This window comes from Genypterus blacodes, unplaced genomic scaffold (genome assembly GCF_046128005.1).
Source record: "Genypterus blacodes isolate CSIRO-AG114 ecotype Tasmania unplaced genomic scaffold, CSIRO-AGI_Gbla_v1 ptg000005l_1, whole genome shotgun sequence".
Lineage (NCBI taxonomy): Eukaryota > Metazoa > Chordata > Actinopteri > Ophidiiformes > Ophidiidae > Genypterus > Genypterus blacodes.
The window spans coordinates 477,102-492,500 of record NW_027466819.1 but is presented as its reverse complement, the minus strand read 5'-3'; the positions used below and the strand labels follow the sequence as shown (position 1 = coordinate 492,500).

The 15,399-nt window shown below is 43.0% G+C and overlaps 2 protein-coding genes across 2 annotated transcripts in view; both read left to right on the top strand.

Moving 5' to 3' along the window:
• The window catches only part of LOC142996717 (RALY RNA binding protein like), a 15,208-nt gene extending 11,686 nt beyond the window's left edge, over positions 1-3,522 (top strand). The window contains exons 2-8 of the mRNA XM_076147748.1: positions 1-10; positions 815-862; positions 1,508-1,701; positions 1,927-2,040; positions 2,227-2,384; positions 2,670-2,707; positions 3,418-3,522. The exon at positions 1-10 is cut by the window's left edge and continues 66 nt beyond it. Coding sequence (XP_076003863.1) covers positions 1-10; positions 815-862; positions 1,508-1,701; positions 1,927-2,040; positions 2,227-2,384; positions 2,670-2,702 — 557 coding nt within the window. The 3' untranslated portion in view covers positions 2,703-2,707; positions 3,418-3,522. The remainder of the gene's footprint in view (positions 11-814; positions 863-1,507; positions 1,702-1,926; positions 2,041-2,226; positions 2,385-2,669; positions 2,708-3,417) is intronic.
• A 2,468-nt stretch (positions 3,523-5,990) lies between these two features.
• lrrcc1 (leucine rich repeat and coiled-coil centrosomal protein 1) lies at positions 5,991-15,194 on the top strand. Its single transcript, XM_076147458.1, has 19 exons — positions 5,991-6,209; positions 6,484-6,689; positions 6,808-6,873; positions 6,984-7,151; positions 7,321-7,487; positions 7,609-7,824; positions 8,028-8,218; positions 9,042-9,198; positions 9,315-9,463; positions 10,445-10,637; positions 10,941-11,080; positions 11,328-11,529; positions 12,085-12,270; positions 12,462-12,636; positions 13,014-13,177; positions 13,499-13,707; positions 13,836-13,973; positions 14,346-14,481; positions 14,975-15,194. The coding sequence occupies exons 1-19, from the start codon at positions 6,166-6,168 to the stop codon at positions 15,083-15,085; spliced, it is 3,018 nt and encodes a 1,005-aa protein (XP_076003573.1). The 5' UTR covers positions 5,991-6,165; the 3' UTR covers positions 15,086-15,194.
• The last annotated feature ends 205 nt before the right edge of the window (positions 15,195-15,399 follow it).

The window sequence follows — 15,399 nt, the reverse complement described above, 5'->3', positions numbered from 1 at the left end:
CTCTCTACAGGTACGTTTAGACATTTTTCGCCCCCCCAAAAAATGCCATCTTTTACCACAAGGAGAGTCAGGGTGCAGTAGGTAAGAAAGGAGGAGGAAGATGAAGAGGAAGAGCTCGTTCTTTGTCATTCCTCCCACTCCACTGCAGCTTTAAATGACCTACTTGCTGCTGCACTGAGCTCCTGGTGTCTGCAGGATACAGCTGTTTACTCCAGTGGGGCACTCATGTCACAACGAGGCTTCCTGTTTAATTTGATAGAGTTTTCGTTTTCAAATTCTGGAGCTCCCTTTCCAGAGCCCTGCACGGCACATCTCCAACCCTCTGCATCCTTATGCGACTAGTCAGACCCTTAGGACCACAGATCTGGGTCTTCTAATTGACTCGTTAGGGGTAATTTGGCTTTTCAGGCAGTTGCTCCTAAATTATGGAACGTTCCCCTTGTTTGCTCTACATACAACTGATTCTGCCTCTAAATTTGCTGATTCTTCCATAGTCATCCTCCTGCTGGTATTTATTTATCGGAGCCATATAAATAAACCTAATATTTGTTCATCTGTCGCATTTTGCAAACTAAATAGACATTGACAGACTCGACATCTTGACAGGCTAAATAAGCAGTTGCTGATTCGAGCCTTCCAGACATTGCAGAATTCTTCATTTAGGCTTTTTCCACTCAAACATCCCAAATGGCCTAATTCCCACTTTCTCCTCCAGTCAGTCTCGATGTCTAGCTTTTGTCTCCTGTTCTTCTGATTCAGTTTTTCCCTCTTTTGTCCTTAATCTATGCGGTTGTCTCTCTTTCTGCCCTCACAGTGGCTACGAGTTTGACTTCGACTACTACAGAGATGATTTCTACAGCAGGTGAGTCCAAACCACTGTGACATTGGCAAATAACAAAACGCAGACTTTACTTTGTCCTTAATCCCGTTGTTTAGTTTTCCGCCGTCGATTTTTTTCCAGATGTTTTGCCCTTCAGTAAACTCCCACCTTCATCCATTTCCTAGCCAGCCACTTAGATAAAGATGAGTTCTGAGCAGAATAGCCCCATTTCCATCTGAGGCGAAATAAGGGCCTTATCACAGGCGTAATGAATGTCATATTGGGGAGGTTTTTATTCCTCTCCATCGGGCTTACTAATGATGCTTTTATCTGCATAGGCGAGTACTGAATGTCAGATAGTCCCCTGGCTGGTCATTTACGCTGGCGAGGCAGAGAATGTGTCTTCCCTCTGACATTTTCATCGGTTTGTTTACTTCCTCTACTTTGCAGGATCCCAGAGAGTCGAATCATGCTGCTCCGAGCCATTATTGCTATTTTGGCAATTGGAAATGTTACAGGCAATGGGGAGCAGAATTTGATTGAATGGCCGCAGCATTGTTCAATATGCAGCACTATCATCCTGACATCTTTCCCAGCATGCCTATTAGATACAGCCTGCAGGAGTTTACTGCTAAAGAAACACAAAGGCAGTGATTGTATTTCTCTATTTCACTCTGGTGTCTTCAGACTGTTTGAGTACCACGGTCGCGTCGTTCCCCCGACCCGGGCCGTCATCCCGATCAAACGTTCGCGACCGGTCGTCCCATCCACACGCAGAGCCAAATCCTCCCTTCCTGTCAGGGCCTGTTCTTCCTCTTCCTCCTCCTCCTCTTCCTCTTCCCGAGTGCTCAATGTTGGCTCTTCTATCACAGGACCTAAACGTATGTTACTGCTTCTCTCTCTCTCTTTGCACCTTTTTGCCCTCCGTTCCTCTCTTCCCTGCACTGATTCCCTTTCACGGATCGCACCACAAACACACTTACGGGGATGAAAGTGGGACATGTTGAGACGTGTGCAAAGGCTGTTACTGTTAGAAATGTGTGTCCCTATCAAGTATCTCTTTGATTATGCTTTTTTTTGTTTTTTTTATTCATGTATGCTGACAGTGAAGACAGACCAGCTTCTGACAATCAAAAAGGAGCTGTCACAGATCAAGACAAAGATCGACTCGCTACTGGGAAGGCTGGAGAAGATCGAGAGGCAGCACCGTTCTGATGCTGGTAGGATATGAAAGAGGGGAGCAGATCAGTCATCGAAATGATGAAATGACATAAAATATGAAGGCTTGGGTTGTCATAAAGAAAAGAAGAAATGTTGGATTAGTAAAAATGGAACATCAACTCAATAAATCTATTATTTCATATATAGAGTGTCTCTCTCTCTCTCCCTCTCTCCCTCCTCGCCAGACATGCAGAGGAAGCAAGAGGAGGTGTGTGAGTGTCTCCATGGCGACACAGCAGACCACTCTGGTGAAGAGGAAGCGGAGGGGAGGGCGGAGGTGGAGGCGGGGGAGATGACGGATGGCTGTGAAGACGATTTTGAAGATGAAGGCACCAGTGACATGGTGAGTCACAGCATACTGGGGGTCATTCCTCGGGTCTTGTGTCATCACTGAAGTAAACGGGGACAGATTTCTGATATTTTGCACTTTTTACTTGGCAGATATGTGGCATTTGAATCAAAACTGGATAATGGAAATATTCTATGTATTTATTTTTGATGACCTGTCCGTCGTAGTTTGAGAATTCAGAAAGTATCCAGACCTCATGTTGCTACAGAAGTACAGAATGAGATGATGTGTAGATGGAGTAATGCCTACTACTTTTTCCCCCCCCCCTGGTGATTGCAGGTAGAGAGCCACATATCAGACATTGACAACTGAGTAAGGTCAGTATTTAGACGCTGCCTCATACAGTGTGAACTATACTGTTTTGTGCAGAATAATATTTGCAAACGAGCCGTGCAAAAAGTTATATTCTGGCACTATAACATCACAATACCCCCATATGTATATATAGTGTATATAAGTAGTCTAATAGCAACTTAGAAGTTTCCAGTAGAGTGAGAAAGAGAAAAACACCTCATCTTTCACACCGTTCTCGTAAATGGCCTGTCATTCTCTCCGTCTGTGAGGAAACACTGCATCTCCGCACTTACCGCTGATGACTGTCTGAGCGACGGCAGAGATAGAACTCTGTCTGGTCGGCGCTTTCCATCAGGCGACATTTAAATGTCCCCCTGATTTTCATTGCATGAACAAATAGCTGCGAGATTGTATTCGCTTCTCGGCGGACGTTTTTTCCTCCGACTGTCCTCGAGTGTCCGATAACAGAAACGATTTTGAAGCAGCTCTGATCACCGTGGATCATTAAGAGGATGGCATAATTGACTGTTTAGTTCTTTCGCTCTTATTTCTAGTTGGTCACAGCCCCATGCCGGCCCTGCCCTCTTCAAATTAAATCCAACAAATTCAGCACCCGGGCACGGTGTTCATTAAATCTAAAATGTTCTGCATAAAACCACTGTGGAGATTAATCATTTCAACACAGCTTGTCCTTAGTCTGTCCTTTCTCTCTCTCTCTTTTCTTCATTTCAAGTTGTGAAAAGGAAGCATACATGAATATAGAAGATCAGATACCAGCAAAACCTTCTTGATGAAGGTCTATATGAGGAAATGAGGGGAGTGTCTGACAGCAGAGGAGGAGTTTGTGGAACTTGTTTATGCTTCTTTGTCCCATCAAACGCTGGTTATGATTAATATCCAGATGACTGCAAAGAGCAATCAATAATTTTCATTCAAACTGATTGCCTTTTTGAGAAACAAGGGCAATGTATTGTGTGCTTACTATATAATGGTCTGTATTGTGAATAAAAATATAGTTGTGTAAGCAGGTGAACTATGAAATGCTCCTTCTGTCCTGCGCAAATATATGTTTTGTTTCTGTACATTGAAACTGTGATGAGCCAGGCTGCTGGCAGAGAGCTATATATGAATGTAAGAGGAACACCTTCACCGACACGCTTCATTCTGTGATTTAGTTGTTTATTTTGCTGAGATGTACAGTGTTTCATTCCTTCACAGGTCATTTGAACAACGTCTATATTGTTTGTTATACATGACTCGTACAAGAAAGCATTTTAAAAATCTGTTTAGGTTAATAACATGTGAAAGACAACTATTTTTAATGACCAGCATGTTAGAAATGTGGCTCCTATCATTTCTATTCATTGCATCTGTTGTACAGCTATGGATGGAAATTGAGTTTTTGAAATAAATCTGTTCCTCTCAAACACTGTTGAACCCTTGGACTTCCTCTGCCTGTGCCTGAATGTGTCTTTCGTCTCCCCAAATCACTGAGGACACTGTGTCCTGCTCAACACAAAACACACTTCCACCCTGGGCTCACAAACCCATTTTCACTGAAGATTTGGAGAAAAAAAACCTCAGGAACTGCACAGAATCAAACTCAACTCTTATTAAAGTTTATTTTTGTAACCCAGAGCGTTGGAACAGAAATATAGGAGTATCAAGGTGAAAGTAAAGGCACAGAAGAACACTGGAGGATAAACACAAAGGATAAACTCTCCACTCTGGTTTAATTATAGAATTCCTGTGCATTATCCAGTGCCCTTATGTCGCCTGTGACGATGTGTTTACCCTCATGTTTTTACACCGTGCCCTTGAGAGATAAGTGGAGGTGAGGCAGTAGCAGATGGTATTTCTAATTTACTCACTTCTTTCGCACCAGATCATCATTTTCACAGGTTAAGCAGGGCCGTTGGCTGGGTTGCAGGTATAATTGGCTCTAATATTAGCGGCCAGCTGATGGCCAATGAGAACTATGATCAGTCATGCATCTCCTCTATTATGGACAAATTTCCTTGTGTGATGAACTGAATTATTATTTACCGGCATGTAGCTGCTGGAGATATTCAGAGTATAAAAGGGGTTGGGACGTGTGATTAGTCATAGGTGAGTAAGTATACACCACGACCAACCAACGTTGTGTTGAAGATTTATGAATAACAGTATATGGCAAAGGCACCATCTATATTTAATTAAGTGTTCATGAATTATTCCAGAATTACAAGGACTATCTTCAATCACAATCTTAATCTTGCCTTGGTGAAAGTTGATATATTTCATTTTGACACTGCCACACACCTCTGTCTTAGGTATTTTTTCCAGTGCAGTACTAAAATTAGTATTTATGCTGATACTTATTAATTACTTACTATACTGTTTTGACTGGGGGAAGGACTTTGGTTCTCCTACTGTGGTCTGAGGAAGGTGAAGGCAACATTCTTTGCTCCACTGGTTTATCTAGTGCTGGTATCTCCAATTTTTGGAATTAAATAATGAAAAGACTATTATTGCAGTTCATTGAAAAGATTGACAGATACTCCGCATTAAATAATTTAGCAAGTAGGGCTCCTAATCTATTTGTGTATGTTCACTCTCCACTACAGCCTATATAGAAAGAATGAGGAGTGCGAGCTGATGGTTGCTGAAGGGCTTGATAGAAACGAGGTGAGCTCAAGGTTCTCCATGGGGAATATGTTAGTCCTCAGTTTCACCCTGTTCTTCGCTTTACAACCAAATTTCAATGAAGGATCACATAGAAATAAAAAATACTGTGGTTAAGAGTGTTTCATATCAAGCTTTTTTATCCCACTCTAATGTCTTCATAAAAAGCTGAAGTCAGTACATAGAGTGAACTCAAGTTAGATTACTGCATGACTAATTACACTTTTAGACATTTAGTCATTTGGCAGATGCTTTGTACAAACGTGTAACATAACAATACCTTAAATGTAGGACAAACCATGATTTTGGTAGATAGTTCGTTTTAATATTATGATGCATTTATGTTGGTATGGGAATTTAGGGAACACCACATTAACAACTGTCGATTTGAAACCAATCGCCCGCTGAAGTTGTATTTACAAGTAAAACTCCAGTTCCCTGGATCAGCTTACCACTTGTGACCTTTTCACTTTTGGAAGTCTGCAAGGATATATGCTAAATAAAACCAAGAAGACGTAGGTACCACTTTACATTTTGTTATTTACGACCTTCCGTTGAACATACGAACGCAGCATTTCTTCCACGTAAGATAACCGGAAGTCACTGCTCACAACGTAACGCAAAACAGGAAGTTACGCACTGAAAGCGGCTCGTTCAATTGCAACGGACGCTAAACAACAACAACTCTTGTAAATGTAGCTAAGGCTCTGAGAGTCTGATGTCTTGCGGAATACGTGTGCCTCGTTCTGGACGATACTTTGTTTGACTTCTGTAGCTAACTGTGGCTAAGCCATTAGCGAGTAAACTACTTGTCGCTATGGGCGGCAGAGAGCTGAGTCTTATTGACAGGAAGATAGCAAGGTAAAGTCACATTTCCACCTCCACGCTTACTGTTCTGTTTGTAATGTCACTTGTGGAGCGCTTGGTTAACACAGCACGAACCATAATTCTATTGGTTTGTTTTGTTGTAAAGAATCCGGCACAATTATTCACCGTCAGACAATATGACTCTAGTTTTTGCCTCGATGCAGTTGCGTTTCCTTTACTCTGGAAACTGCAACCCCCAAGTCTGTTTCCATACTAAATCTGTTTAGGACCTTGATGATGTCACACTGTGCCCTTGCTCTCTGTGTAGTTTGCACGAGGTCCCGCTGAGTCCGACTGTAACGTCACTCACTCTGCACTGCAACCACATACCCAGGATCGAGGGCCTCAGCTCAGCTTGGCACCTTCTGCACTTGGACCTTTCCTCTAACTGCATATCTAAGATTGAGGGTCTTAGTTCCCTGACTTCCCTGAGGACCCTGAATCTATCCTGCAACTTGATCACCAAGGTTGAAGGTGAGATTTTAGTCGCCATTTTACTCGTGTAATAAATGTTTCTGGGTTTAATATCTCTTCATCACCGAGTTTGTTCTTTACTTTGACACCGTTGTGTTGCTCACTCACTGTTCCTCAGGACTCAATGGCCTTGTGAACATAACAAGATTGAACCTGTCTCACAACCAGATAAATAGCCTCGCAGGTGAGTTGAATATCAAACAGATCAAAGTTTATTTAATGTATTTATACTGCGTTAAACGTTTAACAAATGATCAAAACATTGGTGGTGAAATTGACTTGTGTTCCTGTAAGGCTTGCTGTACCTTCATGGTCCAGAATGTAAGCTGAAGCACCTTAGTCTCCATGGCAACTGCCTGGACAATGTCAACCACCTGCTGCAATGCCTGCTGGGATTGCAAGGGTTAAAAGAGATCACTCTGACCAAGGATGACATAAACAATCCCATCTGTGCTTCACCAGGTACTATATGTCATGAAAGGGAATTAGTGTGTGTAACAATCTTGTCTGCTGCCCAAACCTGACGAGTATATTATTTACTGGTTCTACATTTAGGTAAACATGCTTGTGGTCATTTTGCTGTGGACTCTGGTCAGGCTTCACCAATGTTGCTGTATATGTGCTACCCCAGGTTACAGGGAAATTGTTCTGCAGTCATTGCTTCAGATCTCTGTTCTGGATGGTTTGGACCGGCTGGGGAATCCATCTCCTCCAGGCGGGTACAATCCTCTTGATATTCCTGGTCTGGAGGACTTTGTGGACTTCCTGGGCTCTTCAGATACTAGTACCAACGAAGCGGTAATGTCTTTGTCTAAGCTCAACATTCATCTAATTCTGTATCTTACCCATGAAATGCTGAAAACAAGAATGTGTTTCATTGAAATGCAAAAAAATAACTAACATTTAGCTTTCATTGCAGGCCAGAGGGGGCGCTCCTCACATCGCCACACCTCGCATAGACGGAGTGCTGACCCAGTTTCATCAGCGCATTGCTACTGCAGAACACACAGATCCGATCACAAGTCCAGATCCCCCACCGGTTGAGGCCGGTGTGGCTGAACCAGCAGATCCCGTTAACGATCAACGCATCAGGAAACTGGAACATCAGATTTCCGAGCTGTTACAGAAGCGCCAGGTGCATATCTTCATCACCACCTCATTCAAGAACAGTTGGGGGATAAAACAGAATTGTGTTTGGGAACCGTAATGAGGCTAAGTCACAGTACTTGACAGCTGCCTTGAGTGTTGCTTAATTTTTAAGTATGTATTCATCCAAACTAGAGCACAGCTAAATATTTATTTAGTCGCTTATTTGGTGTTTCTGTAATATTTATCAAGGCGCCTGTAGGTAACAACTCAAGCAGCTGTACACACGCGGTGGTGACAGTGCGGAAGGCCAAGAGGGACACGGACCGCACGTCAGAGAGCGAGTGTGAGAGCGGGAAGGACAAGGAGAGGCGTAGCAGGATCCCAAAGCGTCGCTACAGCACAGCAGGGAAGACTAGCGTGAAGGGCGGGAGATCAGACAGGTGATTCACGTACCTGCATAACTCTGCACCAAACACTCCGAAGATTTAGCTGTCAGGTTTTATTACTCTGCTGCAAACGTATTTGATTAACAATCGTATTTAAAGTTTAATTCCCACAAGTTGGTAACCGAATCTCAGAATGCCCAATTTTCCTCCCAGCTCAACGCCGTCGTCTTGAAACCCAAACGTTACCCTGATGAGTTTCGAAACATCAAAACAAAGCTTGAAGTGTGTGAGTGCTTGTAGGCATTGTAACAACGCTGCGGTGTGTATTTTAATCACGTTCATGCACGCTTGCTGACAAAGAGGTGTTTATAATATCGCCAAGTCTGCATTCTTAGTCATTAAGGACAACAGAGAGTGCAGCAAGCAGTATCTCCATGTTGTTTATCATGCACTGTCATTACAAACCTGATGATCAAGCAAATCCTTTTACCCCACAGTTGGAAGGGGGCAATCATTTTTTACCCTCAGAGCGACGTAATATACTTTCCTCCCCTGTGTTTGAAATTACAGCTGTCATCCCCTCTCGCATGATTAACGATTGTGCCGATACGGTCAACCCCCTCATCTTCCTTCATCAGACGCTGATGACAAGTGCTTAGGATTCAGTAATTTAACTCCCGACTGTCCTCATCAAAAAGCAAGGTTATTTTTAAATATTAGCAAAAAAAATCAAATCCAAGGTTATTCAAACTTTTATGTACCTATAAAAGTCTGTTAGTCAGCGGCTCTGACCTTTTCTGAGGCAAACGTTTGCTCCAGGGCTGTTTATAATCCATTTTACTGCCGGTTCAATACCTCTGATTTGTTTCATGCGCAGCGATTGGGAGAAGCCGAAGTCAAAGTCTCCCAGGAGGAAGTGTGGGGATGCAGGGGGGCCACACACAGCAGGGCCAGCAGGAAGGGGGCCACTGAAAGCTACCTGGACCTCCAAGCCCAGCACCAGGCCCATTGTGGAGCAGGAGGAAACCTACAGGGTACAGGACGCAGCTTTTATATGTATTGATTAGATGTAATGTAGATTATGCAACCATATACAAGCTGCACACTATCATCATTCATTTTTGTTTTTATGTTTTGTGTATTTGCTCAGGCCATTGTGGAGGAGCGTGACCAGGAAAGGGAGAGACGCTGGAAGGCTGAACAGGCTGTGACCAAGATGACAGAGAAACTAAAAAGCCTGCACCAACAGGTCAGTGAGGAAAAAGACCTTCAGAGCATGGCCCTGCACACCACGGACAGGTAAGAACACACACACACGCACACACACACGCACACACACACGCACACACACACATGCACACGCACACGCACACGCACACGCGCACACACACACACACACAGAGGAGACAGAGCTTTGAAGCAGATATGAAAGAGGATAATTGAGCTTGTCTCTCAGGGGTTTTAGTTGTCAACTGCATAATGGATTCTCATCCATTTCTATCCTCTTCATCTTTTTCGTTGCCTCTCCTGAGAGTTCAGCGCGCTGCCTGTCTCATTTCTCAACAATGAATATCCATCTAACCATTAAAGTTCCTCACTATCAATGTCCCAAAGCTTAAACTGAGCCCACAGTCTTCTGGGATAATGGAGCTGTTTGGTACAAAGATCATTAACCTACTCACCCACCCTGCTCATATACCTTATATTTAAATTGCAGAGGGTATAATTGCCTATAATTAAATAGTCCTGTCTCTGGCTACACATGTGAGACCATATTGGCTGAGAGCGTCCTTGCTTCGGTGCCGCACAGACCGAACTGCAGAAGCATGTTTAACTGTCTGCACTGTCCTTGCCTGCGTCGCCCTTTGCTGAGATTAATCTGCATTATGATTGTAATTAGAGGCCGGGTGACAAGCATATGTCACGAGTATTACACAAATCAATCTTAACCGTCACTTTCTAATGACACTGAACAGGGTTGTTAGTGTTGGCTCCATCTCTCATCAGGGGACAGATTACAGAGTAATGACTCATTACAGCACATTTGATACACAACACTCACTCTGTGTGTTTTTGGTCTCTTAGTTGAATGCTCCCTCAATCTTTAATGCTTGTTGTTGCTCCTGTACTGTCACACTGCCCTCCTGTTTACATTTGTCTTCTTCTTTGGGATTAGAGAGTTTTAATGTTAATGTCATATTCCTCTTGTCATCGCTCTGACAGTAAGATAGAATTTAAAACAAGAAAACAAACATCTGTATTCGGATTTCTTCCCTGCAGGCTCAAAGACATGTTGCTGAAGGAGCGCTCGGGGCGCTCTGGCCTGCAGAGCCGTGTGCAGGAGCTTGAGGGGAAGTGTCAGGCCCTCACTCGGCAACTGGAACAGAGCCACAGCAGTGAAGACCAACACAAGACTGCACTGTGCAGCCTGGAGGACAGCTTGTCTCGTGCAGAGACGCTCAGGGCCGGGGAGGTAGCTAGTTTACTATTCCAAACAGTCAATGCCTTGATAGCTGAGTATATAGATTCATCTTAATGTAGACTTAATGTAGGATCATGCTGCTCATGTTAGATCTAACTAAATATTGAAGGAATGACAAGGGATCAGTTTTCATCATACCAATACAGTAGTTCAGCAATTCATCCTGGGGATAAAGTACATGTAGACTGATAAAGTATTCAGCAGACAGGGCCGTACATTTCCAACCCTCAGCAAGAGACATAATCGGGCCCATACGTGAGCCGCTTGGGCATAACATGTTCTGACCTGGTTCAGATGAAGCGGTACCAGGAGCTGGAGAAGCGGGCAGCAACTCTGAAGAAGGAGTTGGATTTCCAAAGAGCCACAGGACGTCAGCACAAAGACAAGCTGCACCAGCTGCATGAGCTGCTGGCATCCAGGGAACAAGAGCACAGGTACGCCCAAACAGTGTGAGGGACTTACAGAAGAACACTGTTGGTCTTTCAGCATGAATAATTATCATTGTTCATCACTGAATATTAATCTCATGCTAAATGGGTCTTTTTCTATTTCTTCAATCAGATTCTTGCCTGAAACTTTTTTGTTTTTGTGTCCCACTTTGAAATGTTATGACAAAGTATCCTCCTCCAGCTGGTTCAACAGGTCGTTGTTCTATCCTCACTTGTATTGTTTGTTTCACAGAAAGGAGCTGGGGTTGCGGTTGCTACCTGGAGGCTCAGACTTCAGTGAGGCAGTGTCGAAAGAAATTGCATCAGTGGAACAGAAACACTCCCACAGACACGCAGAGCTGGAGGAGAAACTGGCAGAGGGGAGGAAGCAGTACGCAGCTCTGGAGAACGAATTCCGCATGGCGCTTATCATCGAGGCTACTCGCTTTTCTGAGGTTTGTTTTCGGATGACGAAGACACGGGAAAGTTGTACTTTTAAATGTTAGACGTACTTTTATTCTTTACAGAGTCCATCTGGGAAATAGTTCTTGTGTCTACGAAAACGGTTTGACCCATAATTGACCTCAATCAAGAGAGGCTTTGTGGTGTTTTTTCAGTCTAATGATGAAATCTCAGGTTGAATTAGAATAATTAGTCTCAGGAGAAGCCGTGATTGCCACAGGATGAAAGCTATACAAAATAATTGTATTGTAATTAGTTTGTACTTGTACTCATAATGGGTTAGGGGTTTGATTCAGCCTGCGCAGAAAATGGAATCTTTTTCTTGACTGATAATTGACTGCACAGTTTGCTCCATTATTTATGTCAGTTTATGACCTTTGGGTAGTTCTGAAGAATTGCTAGTCAAGCGCTCCATTCTGTTGGACTTCAAACCTGACATTGGATTAAATTGTTAGGTCAGATGAGATTTAGCCCTCACTCTTTTTTTAAAACTCCTACATATTTTCTTCACGTTAAATTCCTCCCTCATCCTTGTTCCTCTTCTGTAGGTAAAGGATGCATATGATCAGGTGAATGCAGAGATGTTGGAGCTGAAGAAAGTCCTCGCCCAATCCCAGGAGGCAGAGAAGAAGTCCGGCTCCCTGCTGCAAGAACTTACAACAATGGTCAAAGAACAGAAGAACAGCATCTCTCAACTCATTAAAGCCAAGGGAGACGCTGTCAAAGATCTCAAGGTCTGGCAGCACAGAGACGGAGCTCCATCTGATTACATTTAGATCAAGTTGTCTGGTTTTGTTTGCAAATCAGTTCATTTTGTTGGCATCATGAATACTGAATGGTCCAGCTGCCTTTTCATCTGTCATCCCTGAAAGATGGCTGTTGATCATTAATACTGTGTTTCTCTTTGCCTTTGTGTGTGTGCTAGGGCCGTCTGCATTCATTGGAAGCACAGGTGGGGAAAGAGCGCCAACTCAACCTGCAGCTCGAGCTGTTTAAGAAAGACAAAGCACGACTTTTGTCTCAGCTCACAGCTCAAGAGTCGGTGATAGACGGCCTCAGGGCAGAGAGGAAGATCTGGGGCCAGGAGCTCGCTCAACAAGGTAGGACAGGGTCATGGTGGCAGTCAGCGGTCCAGGCTTGCTGCTCTGGATATAGTGCATGCTGACAGCAAGTCGTTTAGCGAAAAATTGTAGTTCCCTTGTGTTTTCATTTGATCTGTCATGCAGGTTAGGTGGATGCTCCATCTTAGTCAGGGGCAAAGTGACTCACTTACAGACATCCAAGCGCTCCCACTTCAGAGTGAACAATGGGCCAGCAACTGTGTGGCTAAATATTAAATATGTACTGACGTTTAATTCAATTCATTTTAAGATAAGTCTGCCATCTGGTGGTATGTTTTTTGAGACACGCTCTTACACACAAAGTACTGTTTAAAGATCATTTTGATGTGGTAATCTATTAATTTATCCGTTTTCAGGAGCATCTTTAGCTCAAGATCGTGGACGTCTAGAGGCCAGAATTGAGGTGCTGAGCCTTGAGCTGGATACACAGAAGAAACAGAATGAGGGCGACACTGATGCCCTTAAAATCAAAGCCAAAATCATTTCTGACCAGACGGACACCATCCGCAAACTCAAAGAGGTAGATTACTTTAATTCATGTCAAATTAGGACTAGAACCGGTCTCCTCTGTTAACCTGCATTGTCCTCCGGCCTCTGTTATGCACTACCCATGTTTAATTTCTATATTTTGTTGCCATATATTAGCCATTTTAAACTGGAGTATGTTTAGCTGCATGTAACTCTTCCTATGTTGTCTTTATCCCGTGACAGTTCTCACTCGTGTATGATAGTATTCCAATTAAAGCATAACGCAGTCTTTTATGACTCTTTTTGTCGTGAATTCCTCTTTTGTCACATCTCCTCTTCCTCCCCCACCCCAACCTCATCTTCCTGTTTTTAGGCCGTGCAGGAGAGAGAGGAGCAAATTCATAGGCTGCATGAAGAGGCGGTCCAGGCCAAGAAGAGGTTCCAACAACAGCTGGATGAGGAGACGTCTCCACTGGCCGAGCTGAAGGAGCGGCTGGATCAGCTCATCCTCCGCAAACAGGAATTAAAAGAGCTGCTGGAGGACAAAGAGGTGAAGCTGGAAGAGGCCAAAAGACTTAACAGGTACAACACACCCCAGTCGGACTGAAACAATTTCTGGGAAAACTTGGAAAATGTGCACTCGTGCCTCATTTTTCAACCATCGGCCATCAATTAAACCATTTTTCCAATATTTTTCTCTCTCTCTCCAGTGCTTACAGTAAGAGGTGGCAAGAGCAGGAAGAGCTGCTGACCAAGCTGGAGAGCCAGGTGAAGTCCAAGAAGGAGAACTTTGACTCCAAGGAAAGATTACTGATGGAGGAAAGGGATAAAGCAACAGAATCACACAAGTATGCAATGATATGAGGGGAAGGGGAATCTACTCAGGATTCTGTATCCATTTACAATCGCTTACTGTGTTAGATAATGATCAACATTTATGACCTAACTGGAGCACTCCCACATTCCTGTAATATCCTGTTGTGTAGGAAGTCCGCAAGACAATATCCCCTTATGATTAGACAGTGTAAGTTCAAATTAATGAATATTTGTGTTTTTGCCCTTGAAACCAGATTAGCAGCAGGTAGGCCTCCCCTGCAGATTTAGTGCTTCATTTCTGGGGCCATCCAATCAAAAACAAAGACGTGTTTATTATACTGCAAGCCAGTTTTGGAAACCATCCACCAAGTGCCTTATCCTGTTTGTGGTCATTTGTCCTTCAGAGCTGCAGTGGAGAAGTTACACTGTGTGGATGATGCATTTCGTCGACAGTTGGAATCCATCCAAGCTGCCCATCAAGCTGAAATGTTACGGCTGGCTAATGTTAAACAGAAGCAGATAGAAGAAACCAATCAGAAGGTACAGCATAGAGGCTTTTTAATTCAACTTGACGCATGATGGCTAATGTGTGTTCGACTATGACAATTACGTTTTTCCAGTGTTAATCTTTTTCTTTCCCACTGCAGAAGGACACATTTGAAGCTGTTTTTAATGGATGCAAATAGCCAAGCAAGAAAATATATTCATAACCTCTATTGCTTGGTTCACCATTTTATTTCTGATGCATTATGCATAAAAGGATACATTTTTCAGTGAACAATGTTTACACTCTTGACATAGCAAATCATTCACTGTCGGTTTTGGACAGAAGGATGTGAGGAAGACTCACTGATGTTGGCCGTCAGTTAAGATGAAGCATTTCATCAGGGTTTCATGACTCGATTGCATAATGAGTAAAATGGGCCTCTCTAGTTGCAACCAGTGTCTGATGTCTTAGCTCTAATTCTGCCATTTTACAACAAGTTAAAAATGTATGTACTTGTTTACATATCTGCCTGTATATTTTCCTCAGGTGTTTGAAGTGGAGGAGGAGATGCGTCAGCTCCTGGTGGAGACGGAAACCAGCAAAAGGCTCATGGAAGAGAAAATGAAACGTCTCACCAGTGTACTTAAAGACTTTTAACATTAAATGACTTCAGTTGAAGTTAAGGCCCTTTGGAGGTCATTTGTGTTTTGTACTAATTAAGTTAATTTTATTTGTTTTTATGCTAAGTTATTGACCTACTTTTTTTTACACATAAATTATCCAATAAAAGACTTAAAGACATTGCAAGCAATCACAGGTATTGTTCTGGATGTTCTTTTGGCACAGGTACAAAAACCAACATTTTACAGACATTTCTTCAGCATTTCACAGGGCGTTTTCTTATGGAAATGGATATAAAATTAAAATGTAATTATTTAGCAAAACATGCCTGATGCTTTATGGTGTGTATT

What these genes read in the sequence shown, in the direction of transcription:
- lrrcc1 (XM_076147458.1), top strand. Translation starts at nt 6,166, where the DNA reads ATGGGCGGCAGAGAGCTGAGTCTTATTGACAGGAAGATAGCAAG. An exon ending in ATACTAGTACCAACGAAGCG is followed by an intron (nt 7,488 to 7,608) that starts GTAATGTCTTTG and finishes CTTTCATTGCAG; the next exon opens with GCCAGAGGGGGCGCTCCTCA. An exon ending in AGACGCTCAGGGCCGGGGAG is followed by an intron (nt 10,638 to 10,940) that starts GTAGCTAGTTTA and finishes GACCTGGTTCAG; the next exon opens with ATGAAGCGGTACCAGGAGCT.